Source organism: Heterodontus francisci, chromosome 26 (assembly GCF_036365525.1).
Source record: "Heterodontus francisci isolate sHetFra1 chromosome 26, sHetFra1.hap1, whole genome shotgun sequence".
NCBI classification, from domain to species: Eukaryota; Metazoa; Chordata; class Chondrichthyes; order Heterodontiformes; family Heterodontidae; genus Heterodontus; species Heterodontus francisci.
This window is the reverse complement of record NC_090396.1, coordinates 54,080,173-54,100,326: the sequence shown is the minus strand read 5'-3', so window position 1 is coordinate 54,100,326 and position 20,154 is coordinate 54,080,173. Positions and strand designations below refer to the sequence as shown.

Here is a 20,154-nt window from a genome sequence, read left to right as displayed (position 1 = left end):
GTAGCCCCACTCTTCAACAGCGAAGTACATATTTCTTTGACAGCTGTCAGGAAGCAGGTTCTGGGGCACTTTAAATAGGGCCCAGCACCTGCTACACAGCTGTCAAATGGTTCCTCACTGTGCCGGATGTCCCGCCTCCCCCCATGTAATATGGGGGTGGGGGGGGGGGGGGGGGGAGGGGGGGGCAGCTCGTTGCAGTGACGCTAATGAGCCTCCGTATGTAAAATCACAGGGGCTTGGCGGCCGCCGCTAAATGCGGGCATGTCGCCGAGTTCAAAGGGCGCCACTGCACAGCACGGCGCTCAAATAAAATTCAGCCCAATGTGTCCTAACAACTACTGTTGAACATGATCCAAGCCAAGTGCCAAGATGTCAGAACAGGCCTACCATGTAAATTGAGTTTGACACCCCAGTTTACAACATCATGTGAACTAATTGCATGAGCAACATTCTGTTTCAGATGACTAATAATACAAGTTGAAACTAATCTAGCCCAACTGAGCTGATGGGTTTAAACTGGTTCCAACTGGAAATTTTGATCAGATAATTTTTAATTGTGATCGGGTGTCTTTTAGTAGTTTTCAAACAATAGTCAAAACAGAATACAGGAGTTGTGACAGAAGCTCAGTTGAAAAATAAAAAGCATACAAATAACTTTGAACTGGATTGTAACACAAACGTAAACTGTTTATAGAGATCCCGCCCTTCAGTGCACAGATACTGTTCCTCCAACATAACTGATGACGACATTTAGGGTTGAACCAAATGATCTCTTGACAAAGATTCTTGATAATGTTACATGTTCCTTCTTTGTTTCCTTTAAAATTAGAAAGATTTCTAAAATACTTTCATGGATTCCTCTGTGCATTTATGATCACTCATTTGTCCTCTAAATGCTTCAAAAAGTTTTATAAGATCAAACAAAATAATTTCTTCCTCACTCCTATGCAAAATCTCAAATGTGAGTCACTCAAACCCCGCACTGAACTTTTACATTGAATTTATTGTTCTGCCTTAGATGTTAATGTTCAGATTCTGATCTGCTCTGTTACTTCTGAGCCAGTGCAGAACTTTCCTTGTGAGATTCTGGATTCCTTTTGAATGGAAATAAGGTGCAGGCCTATTAAAGAAGCACCATCTCTGTGGAAAAAGTGCTTAAACATTTTTAGTCACTTGTTTTCAAATACATACACTGAAGTAAATGGCATAGAATCATCAAATGTTCCAGCACCGAAACAGGCCATCAAATGTGTCAACTATTCTAAACGGGATCAGTTAACATTTATATGTTGTGCCGTTACAGGTCAAGCAGTGCCACCCTGTGGAGCAATTCTTGCATTAAAAAAATATTGACTGATATTTTCAGCCCACAGACAGTACATTTAGCACAGTTCAGCAGGACTCATACTGACTGAGATACCTACCCCATTATTCACGAACATATATGATCTTGGCATAAAGCATGGCAAGGTCAAGGAAGTGGCTGTATGTGGAAGAGATTATGTGCCTCAAATCAATTGATTTTTTGTGCTTATTAATGATACTGATGAAAATATGAAAGCTGGACAATTTGCAATTTTACATTTTCTACATCATTAATTAATATCCCCCACTATCAACATCCTGGGGGTTACCATTGACCAGAAACTGAACTGGAGTAGCCATATAAATACTGTGGCTACAAGAGCAGATCAGAGGCTAGGAATCCTGCGGCGAGTAACTCACCACCTGACTCCCTAAAGCCTGTCCACCATCTACAAGGCACAAGTCAGGAGTGTGATGGAATAATCTCCACTTGCCTGGATGGGTGCAGCTCCAACAACACTCAAGAAGCTCGACACCATCCAGGATAAAGCAGCCCGCTTGATTGGCACCCCATTCACAAACATTAACTCCCTCCACCACTGATGCACAGCGGCAGCAGAGAGTACCATCTACAAGATGCACTGCAGCAATGCACCAAGACTCCTTAGACAGCACCTTCCAAACCCGCAACCTCTACCAACTAGAACGACAAGGGTAGCAAATGCATGGGAACACTACCACCTGCAAGTTCCCCTCCAAGTCACACACCATCCTGACTTGGAACTATATCGCCGTTCCTTCACTGTCGCTGGGTCAAAATCCTGGAACTCCCTTCCTAAAAGCACTGTGGGTGTACCTACCTCACATGGACGGCAGCGGTTCAAGAAGGCAGCTCACCACTACCTTCTCAAGGGCAATTAGGGATGGGCAATGAATGCTGGCCTAGCCAGTGATGCCCGCATCCCATGAATGAATAAAAAAAATCTTTCTGGATTATACGGTTACCACTATCTGGTACCAGTCTCAGCTTTCAGCCAAAATTACATGAGTCTTTTTATTGACTGTAGCACCATCATAGATGGCGTCTCTGATGTGGGCCCACTTGGTCTCTGCATCCCCTGTAGGAGAGTCTTGAACACTCCACAGGGGATGCAGAGACCAAGTCGGCCCACATCAGAGATGCCATCTATGACTCAGCTATGACCACCTATGGCAAGCATGTGAAGTGGAATGCAGACTGGTTTCAATCTCACTTTGAAGAGCTGGAACCTGTCATAGCCGCTAAGCACATTGCACTGTTGAACTACAAGAAAGCCCCCAGCGAATTAACATCCATAGCACTTAAAGCAGCCAGAAGCGCTGCACAAAGAACAGCCAGGCGCTGCGCAAATGACTACTGGCAACACCTATGCAGTCATATTCAGCTGGCCTCCGACACCGGAAACATCAGAGGAATGTATGATGGCATTAAGAGAGCTTTTGGGCCAACCATCAAGAAGATTGCCCCCCTCAAATCTAAATCAGGGGACACAATCACTGACCAATGCAAGCAAATGGACCGCTGGGTGGAGCACTGCCTAGAACTGTACTCCAGAGAAAATGTTGTCACTGAGACCGCCCTCAATGCAGCCCAGTCTCTGCCAGTCATGGATGAGCTGGACGTACAGCCAACAAAATCGGAACTCAGTGATGTCATTGATTCTCTAGCCAGCGGAAAAGCCCCTGGGAAGGACGGCATTACCCCTGAAATAATCAAGAGTGCCAAGCCTGCTATACTTTCAGCACTCCAACACCTACTTTGCCTCTGCTGGGATGAGGGAGAAGTACCACATGACATGTGTGATGCCAATATCATCATCCTCTATAAGAACAAGGGTGACCGTGGTGACTGCAACAACTACCGTGGAATCTCCCTGCTCAGCATAGTGGGGAAAGTCTTCGCTCGAGTCACTTTAAACAGGCTCCAGAAGCTGCTGAGCGTGTCTACCCTGAGGCACAGTGTGGCTTCCGAGCAGAGAGATCCACCATTGACATGCTGTTCTCCCTTCGCCAGCTACAGGAGAAATGCTGCAAACAACAGATGCCCATCTACGTTGCTTTCATTGATCTCACCAAAGCCTTTCACCTCGTCAGCAGACGTGGTCTCTTCATACTACTAGCAAAGATCGGATGTCCACCAAAGCTACTAAGTATCATCACCTCATTCCATGACAATAATAAAAGGCACAATTCAGCATAGTGGTGCCTCATCAGACCCCTTTCCTATCCTGAGTGGCGTGAAACAGGGCTGTGTTCTCGCACCTGCACTGTTTGGGATCTTCTTCTCCCTGCTGCTCTCACATGCGTTCAAGTCTTCAGAAGAAGGAATTTTCCTCACACAAGATCAGATGGCAAGTTGTGCAACCTTGTCCGTCTAAGAGCGAGGACCAAAGTACGGAAAGTCCTCATCAGGGAACTCCTCTTTGCTGACGATGCTGCTTTAACATCTCACACTGAAGAGTGTCTGCAGAGACTCATCGACAGGTTTGCAGCTGCCTGCAACGAATCTGGCCTAACCATCAGCCTCAAGAAAACAAACATCATGGGACAGGAGGTCAGAAATGCTCCATCCATCAATATCGGTGACCACCCTCTGGAAGTGGTTCAAGAGTTCACCTACCTAGGCTCAACTATCACCAGTAACCTGTCTCTAGATGCAGAAATCAACAAGCGCATGGGAAAGACTTCCACTGCTATGTCCAGACTGGCCAAGAGAGTGTGGGAAAATGGCGCACTGACATAGAACACAAAAGTCCGAGTGTATCAGGCCTGTGTCCTCAGTACCTTGCTCTATGGCAGCGAGGCCTGGACAACATATGTCAGCCAAGAGCGATGTCTCAATTCATTCCATCTTCGCTGCCTCCGGAGAATCCTTGGCATCAGGTGGCAGGACCGTATCTCCAACACAGAAGTCCTCAAGGCGGCCAACATCCCCAGCATATACACCCTACTGAGCCAGCGGCGCATGAGATGGCTTGGCCATGTGAGCCGCATGGAAGATGGCAGGATCCCCAAGGACACATTGTACAGCGAACTCGTCACAGGTATCAGACCCACCGGCCGTCCATGTCTCCACTTTAAAGACGTCTGCAAACATGACACGAAGTCCTGTGACATTGATCACAAGTCGTGGGAGTCAGTTGCCAGTGATCGCCAGAGCTGGCGGACAACCATAAAGGCGGGTCTAAAGTGTGGCGAGTCGAAGTGACTTAGCAGTTGGCAGGAAAAAAGACAGAAGTGCAAGGGGAGAGCCAACTGTGTAACAGCCCCGACAACCAATTTTATCTGCAGCACCTGTGGAAGAGTCTGTCACTCTAGAATTGGCCTTTATAGCCACTCCAGGCGCTGCTTCACAAACCACTGACCACCTCCAGGCGATTACCCATTGTCTCTCGAGACAAGGAGGCCAAAGAAGAAGAAGAAGAAGAAGAAACAGAGGCACCATCATATTTTATAATTTCTATAACCTTTATTCTGGTAAATAAACCATACAATCAAACAAATTACACAATTCACAATGAAATGATTAAGCTTACCTATATATTCTACCCTGAATACCTTTACTAACATTTACTGAAAACTTCAACCTCCCTCTAAAGCCTAGGCAAGTCGTTGCTATTTTTCCAGAAATTCCTCCCAGGCATTAATATTATTCTCTTGACTTGAAATGTCTTTCTCTTCATGCTGTAACATGGGGATTAACTTTATCCATAGGTGAGACGTGCTGCTGCCATACTGAAAGCAGGACCGGACTTTGAAGCAACGGGCAGCAGGACCCTGGGGTGGCATTTTACCGGCAGTGGCCAATTAACAGGCTGCCGCTGGGACTGCCATCCAATTGAAGGTGGTTGGCTACCTCCCAGAGATGCTGGCCCAATCAGAGGACTAGACATTTCAGCCTTGAGAAGGCCACCATTGTAGGTGGCCACTGCTGAGGCTGCAGGATAAAGGAGAGGATGCCTCCATGGCGAGGCACCCTTGAAGACAAGGTGAGTTTTGTTTTTAAGGCCAGAATTTTTCCCTCGGCGGACGGGAGCCGTCCACTAACTGAAAAGTCGGTGGCGAACCCGCCTCCGCCTGGTCTGGGGTTCCAAACCACATTTTGCGGTCGCCAGGCCTTTAATTGAGGCAGCAAGTCCCGCCTAATGGAGCTGCCGGCCAATTAGCGGCCGGCAGCTCTTAGTCCCAGCAGCGCCACCTGGAGCGGCATGCCACTGCTGGGATTACACCCAGCCATCGGAAAGAAGATGTCGGGGAGCCCCAGAAGGAAGGTGCGTTTTTGGTGCCTAGCCAGGGATGATCGGTCCGGCCCCTGCAAGGCAAGGGTAGTCGACTGGGGGGATGGGGGTGCATGTTGGGTGTTGGAGATGGTTGGAGGAGCGGGGGCGGCCCTCCGTCGAGCACAGGGTGCCTGATCATGAAGGCCCCTCCCCCCAGTTCATCAGAAGGCCGCCTGCTTTTGTCAGGCAGCTTCTCGGGCCTGGGCCGAACGACCGGCCACAGGTAAAATCCCCGTGGCGGCGGGCGAAGGCCCTTAAGTAGCCACTTAAGGGCCTTGATTGGTCTGGGGCAGGCGGGCCATTTCTCACTGCTGCCCTGGACCAATACGTTGAGGAACCAACTAGAGAACAGGCCATCCTAGACTGGGTATTGTGCAATGAGAAAGGATTAGTTAACAACCTTGGGGAAGAGCGACCATAGATAGATAGAATTCTTCATTAAGATGGAGAGTGAGGGAGTTGATTCCGAGATTAGGGTCCTGAATCTAAATAAAGGAAACTATGAAGGTATGAGGTGCGAGTTGGCTATGATAGATTGGGGAATGTTACCTAAAGGGTTGACAGTGGATAGGCAAAGGCTAGCATTTAAAGAGCGCATGGATGAATTACAACAATTGTTCATTCCTGTCTGGCGCAAAAATAAAACAGGAAGGGTGGCTCAACCGTGGCTGACAAAAGAAATTAGGGATAGTATTAGATCCAAGGAGGAGAAATATAAAATGATCAGAACAAGCAGCAAACCTGAGGATTGGGAGCAGTTTAGAATTCAGCAAAGGCGGACAAAGGGATTGATTAAGAAGGGGAAAATAGAGTATGAGAGTAAGCTCGCAAAAAACATAAACACTGACTGTAAAAGCTTCTATAGATATGTGAAGAGAAAAAGATTAGTGAAGACAAATGTGGGTCCTTTACAGACAGGAACTGGGGAATTTATAATGGGGAACAAAGAAATGGCAGACCAATTAAATATATAATTTGGTTCTGTCTTCACAAAGGAGGACACAAATTACCTCCCAGAAATGTTGGGGGACATAGGGCCTAGTGAGAAGGAGGAACTGTATGAAATCAGTATTAGCAGGGAAATGGTGTTTGGGAAATTGATGGGATTCAAGGCCAATAAATCCCCAGGGACTAATAATCTACATCCCAGAGTACTTAAGGAAGTCGCCCTAGAAATAGTAGATGCATTGCGGGTCATTTTTCAGAATTCTATAGACTCTGGAACAGTTCCAACGGATTGGAGGGTAGCTAATGTAACCCCACTATTTTAAAAAGGAGGTAGAGAGAAAACAGGGAATTATAGACCGGTTAACCTGACATCAGTAGTGGGGAAAAGGCTAGAGTCCATTATAAAAGATGTAATAGCAGAGCAGTTGGGAAACAATGACATGATCGGGAAAGGGAAATCATGCTTGACAAATCTACTGGAATCTTTTGAGGATGTAATTAGTAGAATAGATAAGGGAGAACCAGTGGATGTGGTGTATTTGGACTTTCAGAAGGCTTTCGATAAGGTCCCACATAAGAGATTAGCGTGCAAAATTAAAGCACATGGGATTGGGGGTAAGGACTGGTTGGCAGACAGGAAACAGAGTAGGAATAAACAGGTCTTTTTCCGAGTGGCAGGCAGTGACTAGTGAGGTACCGCAGGGATCAGTGCTAGGACCCCAGCTATTCACAATATATATTAATGATATAGCTGAGGGAATTAAATGTAATATATCCAAGTTTGCAGACGACACAAAGCTGGGTAGGAGTGTGAGCTGTGAGGAGGATGCAGAGAAGCTCCAGTGTGATTTGGACAGATTAAGTGAGTGGGCAAATACATGGCAGATGCAGTATAATATGGATAAATGTGGCAAAAACAGAGAGGCAGATTATTATCTGAACGGCGACAGATTGGGAAAGGGGGATGTGCAGCGAGACCTGGGTGTCCTTGTGCACCAGTCGCTGAAAGTAAGCATGCAGGTGTAGCAGGCAGTTAAGAAGACAAATGATATGTTGGCCTTCATAGCGAGAGGATTCGAGTACAGAAGCAAGGATGTCTTGCTGCAATTATACGAGGCCTTGGTGAGACAACATCTGAGTATTGTGTGCAATTTTGCTCTCCTTATCTGAGGAAGGATGTTCTTGCTAAGGAGGGAGTACAGCGAAGGTTCACCAGACTGAATCCTGGGATGGTAGGACTGACGTATGAAGAGAGATTGGGTCGACGAGCCTTGTATTCACTAGAGTTTAGAAGAATGAGAGGGGATCTCATAGAAACCTACAAAGTTCGTACAGGACTGGACAGACTAGATGAAGGAAGGATGTTCCCGATGGCGGGGGAGTCCAGGACCAGGGGTCACAGTCTAAGGATAAGGGGTAAGCCATTTAGGACTGAGATGAGGAGGGATTTCTTCACCCAGAGAATGGTGAACCTGTGGAATTCTCTAACACGGAAAGCAGTTGAGGCCAAATCATTAAATATATTCAAGAAAGAGTTAGATATAGTTCTCAGGGCTAAAGGGATCAAGGGATATGGGGAGAAAGCGGGAACAGGGTACTGAGTTTGGATGATCAGCCATGATCGTATTGAATGGCGGTGCAGGCTCGAAGGGCCGAATGGACTACTCCTGCTCCTATTTTTCTATTTTTCTATGTTTCATTTATACAGTTAATGGTTATTAAACCAGCTGTATTTATATATTTACTGTTAGAAACAGCAACTAACAAAGGCAAACGATTTACAGCACTGTTTTCTTTCATTATACTGTGCTGACAATTACAACATATTTAAATATGTAACAGGAAAAGGTCAGAGATAGACGTGTCAGTGAGTAAGAGGTTAGAAATGGTGGCGTCACAGGGGATGGCAAGATCAAGGAAGTGGCAGTGGGTGGAAGAGATTATGTGCAAGATGAGACTGAGTGAGGAATGGTATGTGTACAGTCTACTGCCTATAGTACCCATGGAAACACTAGTTTGGACTTTCTTCCTCAAGTCACCTGTTTTCAATATCTCTCCACATAGGGTCCTCTCTGGGCCTTCTGATCTTCTTAAAGTCAACTTATAGCAGCACACCCTACCTGTAAACAGTCCAGCACATCTGGCATTATTAATGGACACAGGAGTATATTTACCAATCTTGAACTCTCAGTGGAAAGCCTCACTCAAAGGGGACATGGGTTGGAAAATTGGGCTGCAGTAGCCCTATCTCTGAACTGTCCGCTCTTCATGCCTGACTGTCTGCTGGGAATGTAGGATTGCTGAACTTACCCAGAATGGGACCAGTGATGATAAATGGAGTGTCTACACCAAGCCTGATTCTGTCCTCACCTATTGTCATTGCAATCAGTTTTCTGTGGATTAAGAAAACTTCGAAGTATGCACTTCTACAAATGACATTGTTGAAAATCATTTAGTTACACTGGGGAATTTTGATGATTTTTAAATAATGATTTAACAGCCTGATTATATATTAAAATACAATATAGCTGAGAAAAAAAACATTTATTAGCCCAGAGAAAATGAAAGATAAGATCTTGCATGTTTTATGTAAGATTATCAGAATTGTTTCAATGTGAGTAGATTAAATACTTCCTACTCACCAAGTGGCTGAAGTTCTTTTACTTCTCAGTCCAGACTCGAGTTACATAAATGGAAAGATATCCTGGAGGAACCAATCAGTGCAACAAGCTGCTGTTCCTGCCCATCACTAGCCGTCTTCATCATTAATTCCTTTTTGACTTTGCAGTCCAATATGTCCAGTCCAAGTTCTGGATATTTTTGAATTATCCATCTCCTGCTTCAATTTAAAATCCAGTGTCCATAGTCGAAATAGGAAATCTACATCATAGGACTTGTTACTAGTTTGGTTTTGTGAAGTTCTGTCTACAGTCATATGAATGGGGGACTTCAGACTCACCATCTGAGGTGTTTTTGTTATGGGAGTATTCTGTACAACTAACTGTTGGCTTGGGCACTGCATCTTTTGTGTCACAAAGAGCTGTAATTTATTGGCATGAAAAGCAGCTGGAGCACAATTAACAGTCTGTGGGATAAAATTTTCATGTGACAGAAACCTTAGAACATTATGTCCTTTACTCGAATGTAAGTCAGCTACCGCAATGTCAGTGCTTTCATTACCTTCCTGTGTACACTTAATGCACAAAGAGTCATTGTTTCTCTCCAGTGGAGTTGGTTCACCTTTCAGCAACTACTCATTTCCTGTTACTTCACAGATGAAGTTAATGCAGTTTCCAAACTTCTTGTTAGAGTTTTCAGATTGGCCAGGTTCACCTCCAGTTCAGTAATATATTATGTTTGTGCTCAATGCTGATTTTTGATTGTTGACCTGATGGGTTGCAAGTTCTTTCCTTCACCTGTTGGTCAATCTTTTCACCACCTACACTGATTGGAGCATTTACTAGCAGCTTTTGTGATGGGCAGGTCCACTTTTTTGAAAATACTGGACTTTTGCTCAATGCTAATTGGGGTACGATGAAACTTCTTTTTTGACTTTTTGCAGACCCATTCACATTGTCACTTCCCTCCTGGCATTGAGAAACTTGTCCCCCAGCGTTTGGATGTACTGGGTTTCTCTTGGAGCAGTAATGTCTATTTATCACTTTTAATGGCTTTGAGGACGTGAAGATAGTCTTAGGATCCACGTCATCTATTTTGGTACCTTTCCTCTCCTTGGATAACATTTGACACTTGTGTAGTACTTTATTTGTTTTTTCTGTGTTCACATTACTGGCTATGGAAGTTTGGTTGTGTTCAGATAAAGTATGTGAACACAGTGAGAAAACAGAAGGCAGAACTGGATCAGGGTTGAACATCGTATTAGGCAGCTTGGTTTTTCCTGAATCATTTCTTTTCCACCTGCTATTTTTGCGATCTTTAGTTGCATCCAAATCATTTTCCTCGTCCGCAATGTTTCTTCCGGGAACTTTGCATTGTAAGGCTTTCAGCAGCTTTGGTTGTCTTTGCCTATCTCGACACTCCCTTGATTTATTCAATAGGCTCTGTAGGCTTACAGCAGGGGTGTCAGGGGGTGAATTCTGACCCACATCAGTCTCATTAGTAGGATGATTTAAGCATTCTGAGTTACTGCTATTGGTTTTATCTCCTGTGGATATTACTATAAAACCATCACTCCCAATTTCATGTAAATTCTCTTGCTTATTGATAGAATTGGTAGCTTTGTGCTTTGTCTCAATTATTTTATGCACAGTTAAGTTTCGAAGTGCATGAAAAGCTGTTTTTTGAAAGTCATCTGATTTAGGAGCATTCTTTATGTGATTATTGGCCCTTGTACGATTACTTGCCACAAGAGTAAAACAGGAAAAATCGCCCTGGTAATTTGAAGCACCAGATTTTTCAATATTCAAATCAGACATCATTGTTACAGGCACATGATCTGTCATAATGTTTGTATTACATATTTCTTCAATCTCATTAGGCATCTGTGCAACAGTAGGCTCAGGTATTCGAGACTCATTGTGTCCAAGTGAGGTTTTGTGCACAGTGTTGGAATTCTCAACACATCCTCTGTTCATCTCTTGAACACAGCCTGTATTCACACGCATGTTGGGCAACATTAGAGATGAATAATCTTCCAGAATCTCCTTAACTGCTGGCATTTTGATTAGCTATGACAAACAATTGAAAACTAGTCTGTAATTATAGAATTACTGATTACATTCACATATCATAGCTCTCAACTAGAATGGTGCTCTCCTATGACCTTCTATGTGCCATTGCTAATGACTCCCTCATTCATGGAGGCACCATAAAAATGGCCTTTCTAGAGCAGATTATAAATGTATTTTTTAATATATCCTAAGAGAGGCATTATACAATTGCTACAGCAGTCTTTAGAATCCAAATACTGATTTGGTGTTAACTATTTTTAAATAAATGACAACAAAAGCAGCAAAACAAAATCTAGAATATTACAATACAGAAAGGGGATTGGAAATCAGGGAGGGGGTTGAGTGGGGAGTATATTCTTTACAAAAGTCTCTCCGCCTCACTTTTACAAAAGTGTAGTGCCTTTCATGGCCTCCCAACAGGCTTTACAGCCAATAAAATACTTTTTGAAAGTGTCTTCATTCTGCTAATGTAACCAATTTACATACAGCAAGGTTCCACAAACAACAAAATAACTGATCAGATCATCTGTTTTTGACAGTGTTGGTTGAGGGATAAATGGTGGATTAGACACTGGGAGAACTCCCCTGCTCTTCCTTGGTTAGTGCTTTGGGATCTTTTATGCCCACTTGAAAGGGCAGAGAGTTGCTCAGTTTAATGTCTCATCCAAAAGACCGACAACCATGCAGCACTGGCTTAGGACTCGACTGGAGCATCAGCCAAGATATGTGGTCAAGACTCTGGAGTGGGGCTTTAAACCACAATCTTCTGACTCAGAGGTGAGTGTTACCACCCAGTCAAGGCTGTCAGCTTATTAACTTTTCACAAAATATCTTCGATTTTGCTATTGCACTCTTGAGTAGATTAACATTTCACCTCTCCAATTGCCTTCTCTGTCACTCTAGTGATTTAGTTGAGAGTATATCAGGACACACTGCAGAGTAGCTCCATTAACTTTAATAGGAACTAGACTGTAGGTAATCCTGGGAGTTTATGTAGTCACTTCTGTCATTTAATTTTTGAAATATGTCATGGTATTTTTTAAACTAAACTTACAATACAGAAACTACAGTACAGATGCCCTGTAGAAATCTCTACAAGCAGTGTATAGAGCAGCACCCAGCCATCAGTATTTTGTCCGGACTAACCTTATGCAGATAACCTGGCAGGTTCCCAGGAATTCAGTTTATACAAACAACTGAACCTTGCAGTACTGTGCTAAACAAACAAGTTTACCTGTTCAATTTAAATAACAAATAGGAAGACCTCACCTGCACACTGTTGAGCAGTTTGTCTACCTCCAATAATTGCATACTTGTTTGTGTTTCATGTAGTTTGTCCTTTGAGGTTTCACTGTAACTCATGGCCTTCAACTGATACTTCTGTATCTCTTTCCTCTGTTCTGGAGAAAGCTGGAAAGAACCAATATGATTTAACTAATGTTTTATTCTATTTTCTTGCCCTTACAGAACCATAAAAATATATATTAATCTTTAGGAACAGCCATTATTATCAATCAGTCAATATGAAAACATTTACTCCAGTGAAAATTGTCCTTTCTTGTTACTACGAAGAAACTTCAAAATGTGTACTTAGTCTGTGATTTAGTCAGAAAGCCACAATGACCATATAAATGGTAGGATTCTTATCACCCGTCTTGTGAGCCTAACATGGAAGGCATGCAGAAAAGTGTAAATGTAGAACCTTTTAAATAAATTAACAATCATTTTAATTATTTCATAGTTCTTGTTATCTATTACCCTAATAGTGTAAAAACTGCACAATTAATACTAAGAAACATTTCTGAACATGGTCAACTTAGCATACAAAAAACATGGAATTCATGGCACTAATTTAACCTCATCCTTAATAAAGAGTTGACAAATTAAAACAATGAAACACCATCTGAGCGCTGTTAGAATATAACACTGAAAGAAAAATTCCAGATGACGTGCCTTTACAAATGTTGCTCAATGTGTCAAAAACTACCACATCTCATAATTATACAATATAAATACAATATAAATTCTCTAGCCAGCGGAAAAGCCCCTGGGAAGGACAGCATTACCCCTGAAATAATCAAGAGTGCCAAGCCTGCTATACTCTCAGCACTACATGAACTGCTTTGCCTGTGCTGGGACGAGGGAGCAGTACCCCAGGACATGCGCGATGCCAACATCATCACCTTCTATAACAACAAGGGTGACCACGGTGACTGCAACAACTACCGTGGAATCTCCCTGCTCAGCATAGTGGGGAAAGTCTTTTATAATGTCCTTATCTAGAATCTAAATTTTACAGCACAGAAGATCATTCATTCCATCATTGCTGTACCAACCCTCAAAGAACTGTCCAATTGGCCCCTTCTCTTTCTTTCCCCCCACCCCCCTCCCCAACCATAGCCTTTTTAAGCTTTAAAAAAAAAATTATTCACTGATTTTTAAATGCTAATATGGGTTTTGATATCGCCTATTTCTGGTACAGCAGGCATTCCATATCATTTTATTTTATTTTATTTAGAGATACAGCACTGAAACAGGCCCTTCAGCCCACCGAGTCTGTGCCAACCATCAAGCACCCATTTACACTAATCCTACGCTAATTCCATATTCCTACCACATCCCTACCTGTCCCTATATTCCCCTACCACCTACCTATACTAGGGGCAATTTATAATGGCCAATTTACCTATCAACCTGCAAGTCTTTGGCAAGTGGGAGGAAACCAGAGCACCTGGAGGAAACCCACGCAGACACAGGGAGAACTTGCAAACTCCACACAGGCAGTGCCCAGAATTGAACCCGGGTCGCTGGAGCTGTGAGGCTGCGGTGCTAACCACTGCGCCACTGTGCAACCCACGGTTATTCTCCTAACCTTCACCGGTGGTCATCTTAAGCTTTTGGTTGCTGACTCACTAACCAGTGGAAATAATGTTTATCTCAGCAAAACGTTGAATCAGAACCTCCTCTTAGGTTCTTTTTATTAAAAGAAAGTTTGAGATTCTTTGGTCTGTCCTCATTACTAAAGCCCCTCATCTCTGGTATCACTGCAGATTCTCCATGGTCTCGAGCCGCTCTAAACAGGCTCCAGAAGCTGGCCGAGCGCGTCTACCCTGAGGCACAGTGTGGCTTTCGTGCAGAGAGATCGACTGTCGACATGCTGTTCTCCCTTCGTCAGATACAGGAGAAATGCCGTGGACAACAGATGCCCATCTACATTGCTTTCATTGATCTCACCAAAACCTTTGACCTCGTCAGCAGACGTGGTCTCTTCAGACTACTAGAAAAGATCGGATGTCCACCAAAGCTACTAAGTATCATCACCTCATTCCATGACAATATGAAAGGCACATTTCAACATGGCGGCACCTCATCAGACCCCTTTCCTATCCTGAGTGGCGGGAAACAGGGCTGTGTTCTCACACCCACACTTTTTGGGATTTTCTTCTCCCTGCTGCTTTCACATGCGTTCAAGTCCTCTGAAGAAGGAATTTTCCTCCACACAAGATCAGGGGGCAGGTTGTTCAACCTTGCCCGTCTAAGAGCGAAGTCCAAAGTACGGAAAGTCCTCATCAGGAAACTCCTCTTTGCTCACGATGCTGCTTTAACATCTCACACTGAAGAGTGCCTGCAGAGTCTCATCGACAGGTTTGCGGCCGCCTGCAACAAATTTGGCCTAACCATCAGCCTCAAGAAAACGAACATCATGGGCAGGATGTCAGAAATGCTCCATCCATCAATATTGGTGACCACCCTCTGTGGAAGTGGTTCAAGAGTTCACCTACCTAGGCTCAACTATCACCAGTAACCTGTCTCTAGATGCAGAAATCAACAAGCGCATGGGAAAGGCTTCCACTGCTATGTCCAGACTAGCCAAGAGAGTGTGGGAAAATGGCACACTGAGACGGAACACAAAAATCCGAGTGTATCAAGCCTGTGTCCTCAGTACCTTGCTCTACGGCAGCGAGGCCTGGACAACGTATGTCAGCCAAGAGCGACGTCTCAATTCATTCCATCTTGGCTGCCTCCGGAGAATACTTGGCATCAGGTGGCAGGACCGTATCTCCAACACAGAAGTCCTCGAGGCGGCCAACATCCCCAGCTTATACACACTACTGAGTCAGCGGCGCTTGAGATGGCTTGGCCATGTGAGCCGCATGGAAGATGGCAGGATCCCCAAAGACACATTGTACAGCGAGCTCGCCACTGGTATCAGACCCACCGGTCGTCCATGTCTCCGCTTCAATGACATCTGCAAACGCGACATGAAGTCCTGTGACATTGATCACAAGTCGTGCGAGTCAGTTGCCAGCGTTCGCCAGAGCTGGAGGGCAGTCATAAAGGCGGGGCTAAAGTGTGGCGAGTCGAAGAGACTTAGCAGTTGGCAGGAAAAAAGACAAAAGTGCAAGGGGAGAGCCAACTGTGTAACAGCCCCGACAAACAAATTTTTCTGCAGCACCTGTGGAAGAGCCTGTCACTCTAGAATTGGCCTTTATAGCCACTCCAGGCACTGCTCCACACACCACTGACCACCTCCAGGCGCTTATCCATTGTCTCTCGAGATAAGGAGGCCAAAGAAGATAAATACGATGACTTCAGTGAATAAACTAGCTTTTGGGCTGCCACATAACAACAATGATTATATTTTGAAGTAATTCACTGTACATGAACTCTGAAACATTTCTGAGAGATGTTCTTTTACTGCTGTTAGTCCTCTAACTCACACACGTTTAAGTGTGCTATAAGCATTTGGTCAGGCAGTATCAAATATTCCCAACTAGTTTTGCACTTACAATTCTTACACAATTTCATTTTCTTCAGTTGAAAAGTCTGATCTGTCAGGATTTTGTATATCCCCCACCCCCGCCGCATTTCAGCATGTTAAGTCATATTAGAAATAGCAGGGTCACTTGCCAGTGGTGAAAGTATAGCAATGCCATGAAACCGAATCAAAGAACCTCTGCAGTTTGTTGCCGGTAAGGAACTTTTCTCCAAATTAACCTTAGCTTTGATCTGAGCAAGACAAGCTTTGCAGAATTCTTCATAACTCTCCATTCTGTAGAAACACACAGAAAATTATGCCATTTCATGAAATATCCTACCCGGTATTGTCTAAATAAACTAAATTCAGTGATAAAAATACCAGGATAGCAAACTTTGATAGGTTCAGAAAGCACATCTTGAGAAGTATCAATGTAATCACTTTTCCTATACAGTGGTTAGCACCGCAGTCTCACAGCTCCAGCGACCCGGGTTCAATTCTGGGTACTGCCTGTGTGGAATTTGCAAGTTCTCCCCGTGTCTGCGTGGGTTTTCTCCGGGTGCTCCGGTTTCCTCCCACAGCCAAAAGACTTGCAGGGTGGTAGGTAAATTGGCCATTATAAATTGCCCCTCGTATAGGTAGGTGGCCGGGAAATATAGGGACAGGTGGGGATGTGGTAGGAATATGGGATTAGTGTAGGATTAGTATAAATGGGTATAGATGGTTGGCACAGACTCTGTGGGCTGAAGGGCCTGTTTCAGTGCTGTATCTCTAAACTAAACTAAACTAAATGTAATCATCAGATGCATAGACTCAGTTCAGCAGAGAAAAGTTTTTTTTGTAAAATGGTAGCTACATGGGCCTAGTCAGTGAGCATTGGCAACTTCTTCCATGGGGTGACAGGGAAAATGAGCTCCAAGCCCAATCCCATCCAGCAATAACTATTGGATCACAATCAGAAGCTGAAATGTTGGTTAATTTAACTTAAGACCTTTGGGGTTTGTGTTGCAAATAGGGAGAGTTGCATCTCAATTTCATATAGTTTTTCAAATAGCCAGAGTTAAGGTGGAAGCAAGTCTTCCTCATCAAGATTCAGAACGGAGGATCTCAGTCTGTGTATCTAAAAGAAAGCAGTGAATGCCTGTGTTCACAATAGTTTATTTAAAATAAAAACAGAAAATACTGGAAACACTCAGCAGCAAGGTCTGGCAGCATAAGCAGAAAGAGAAACAGAGTTAACTTTTTGGGTAGATTACCCTTCGTCAGAATTCAATGCATTTGAAATGTTTACATCTATGGATTGACAGACAGTGACATAGATTACTAACCAGCACGGAGGAATTTCTCCAGAGTACTGAACCATTATACTGGGAAGATAGGAACAAAACAAGAGATGATATTCATTATTTGGACCAAAGTACTGAGACAGTCTGAACATCTCTGAATCGATACTTCTTCCTTGAACCATTAACACATGGCTTGCGATGACGAATGTTTTCTGAGGATAATCTTCAAAAGGATTTGGCTTTACCTCATAGGGGAAACCATTTCAAAGCCTACAGATTTTCTCCCATTCTTTATGCTTTTACCTGTGAGCAGACTATTAAAAGCTCCTTGAATAAACTATATACTGAAATTGTTACTCAGAAGCTCCTGAAAAGAACAAGCATTTCAGGATTTTTTTTGCATAATTTGACTCTATTTATAAATTAAATGAAAAAATTGCAAATGCTGGGAATCCTAGACAAATAAATGCACAAAATAACATCCTACAGAAGGGTTGTATCCAAAACATTAACCTGCGTGACCTGTGGATTCCTGTTTCTGTTATAAATTGCACAAGTTTGGCTATTGTACTTTCAGTATTTTGTTGCACATTCTCACTTTGAATACTACCTCATTTGTAATTAAATTTGACTGTGTAGCATTAGTCTTGTAGACATCAGTCTGGCAATGGGTTATTTTCTACCTTCAAAACTGAATTGTGGACATCCCATGAACTCTCCAGTGAAATGGAACTCAATTAAAGTTAGATGGCTAACCTTGGCATACCAATCTACTCTCAAATGCAAATAAAAACATAAAATGTGGGAATTACTCAACAGGTCAGGCTACATCTGTGGAGACTATTTGAGATCTGGGGTGGAGAGTGCTGCATGGACCAGTATTGTCCAATAGATTTTTAAGTCACTTCATGACTCCGAGGCCACTTGAAACTTTTGTGGACTGAATGAGTCCAGAATTCACACTTTTGATGAGTGTGAGAGGTTGTATCCCCTCTTCCATTATTTGAAGGGGCTTCTTCTCAACTTTTGGCTCCTCTTTAGTCCCAATCTATGGATCTTGCAGAAATGTTGGGCAAGTTGAACGCTCTCCTTGTTGGTCTGCTCCTGGATCTGGCCAAGGTGGCCATCCTCAGATTTCTCCCTCAAGGAACAGCACCTTTATAGCCTTCCAGTATTGACCACCAATCCAATTTTTCTGGACTACAGGTGCAGCTAATGCTTCTGCTGTAACCATTTACAACTCCGCTGGACCCATCTTTTGTTTCTTTATTTGTCCCATTACCATCCCCTTTGCCTTGTACCATCATGCCTTTGTCATTCAATCACTCCTGCCCTCCACCCTTCCCTTTTGCTCTTTCCTCGCTCCCCCATTTATTATTCCCTAGGCTCTGCGCTTGCTTACAAACTGTAAAACCTCCAACAGCTACCAGTTCTAATGAAAGGCCACTGACCTGAAACTGTGTTAGCTCTGCTCTACTCTCTCCGCATATGCTAGCAGCCCTGTTGAGTGTTTCCAACATTTACTGTTTTTATTTGTGACTTCCAGCATTCGCAGTATTTTGCCCCAAGGGGCAAATAACTGGGCAAGTTTGTGTTTTTACAGGTTTCAAGTATCTTCATGGATACTGTGGTTTAGCCACTGGGCAAAGAGTTCTGACTGTGTATGGCTAATGTTGAGGGCCTTTGAACTAAAGCGGTACCACTAAAGGATGATAATGTTTTGCCGCAGAATCCAACTCCATAAATCTGCCCCCACAGTTCACATCCAACCTTCCCAACCGTGGAAGGAAATAGAACTCAAAAGTAACTGAAATAATCAACTCCGTTCTGCCTGTTGCAGCCCAGGCAATATGTATTTGTTTTACATCTGTTTTTACAGTTAGTGTATCTGAAAGAATAAAATGAAATGCTAAATATTGGAAGCATGCATCAATAATTTTTGCTTTTCCTTCATCATTTCCGTGTTGTATACACTTTGGAGTGATATGACTGACAGGTTTTAAGCAAGACCACAGACCTTCAGAGTGGCCCTGACGCTATAAGCGGACACTCTGCTGTGACACCGGCTCCTCGCTTTATTCCTCCTCCACCGTGCGGACGGAGGAAGATCGATCTGAAATTTAACCAGGAAAGCAACTGTTAACAAAACCACCCTCCAGCCCACAGCGAGCTCTCGACCGCACGGTCCTCCCCTCAGCCCAGGCACTCTGCAATCACTGGAGCTGGACTTCCACACAATAGGACTGGGTTCACACATTCTCAAACACCGTGGGACTGGATGTATAGATTTACTAGATTAACACCAGAACTGAGAGGTTATATCTATCGGGAAAAATTGAACAGGCTGGGGCTCCTTTCTGTGGAAAAGAGAAGACTGAGAGGTGGCCTGATAGCTTCTTTAAGATCATGAAAGGGTTTGATAGGGAACTCACCACCACCTTCTCAAGGCCAATTAGAGATGGGCAACAAGTGCTGGCCTTGCCCGCGATGCTCACATCTCATGAACCAAATAAAAAAAGGAACGTGTTTCCAGTTGCGGGTGAACTAAGGGGCATAAAAATACAAGAGTCACCAATAAATCCAATAGGGGATTCAGGAGAGTGGTGAAAATGTGGATCTTGCTAAGACAGGTAGTAGTTGAGACGAATAGCAGAGATATTCAAAGGTAAGCTAGATAAACACATGAGGGAGAAAGGAATTGAAGAATACATTGATAGTATTAGATGAAGATGGAACATATGCACGAGCATGAAACTGTTGGGCCATATGGCCTGTTTATGTGCTGCAAATACTTTTGAAAATATATACACAAACACACAATGGAACTGCATTCAGTCTCAACAAAA

General features: G+C 43.6%; 1 protein-coding gene across 5 annotated transcripts in view; it reads right to left on the bottom strand.

The window, feature by feature from the left end:
* LOC137384361 (uncharacterized) overlaps positions 1–19,494 on the bottom strand; it is a 33,938-nt gene extending 14,444 nt beyond the window's left edge. For 4 of the 5 annotated variants that reach the window (XM_068058287.1, XM_068058291.1, XM_068058290.1 and 1 more), the window contains exons 1-4: positions 19,326–19,494; positions 16,175–16,316; positions 12,533–12,673; positions 9,215–11,260 (exon numbers count right to left, since the gene is read on the bottom strand). In XM_068058287.1, the coding sequence (XP_067914388.1) occupies positions 9,902–11,260; positions 12,533–12,673; positions 16,175–16,315 (1,641 nt within the window). In that variant the 5' untranslated portion in view covers position 16,316; positions 19,326–19,494 and the 3' untranslated portion in view covers positions 9,215–9,901. Of the gene's footprint in view, positions 1–9,214; positions 11,261–12,532; positions 12,674–16,174; positions 16,317–17,350; positions 17,392–19,325 lie in introns of those variants that run through there. The other variant, XM_068058288.1, reaches the window with a different exon arrangement.
* Between the last annotated feature and the right edge of the window lie 660 nt (positions 19,495–20,154).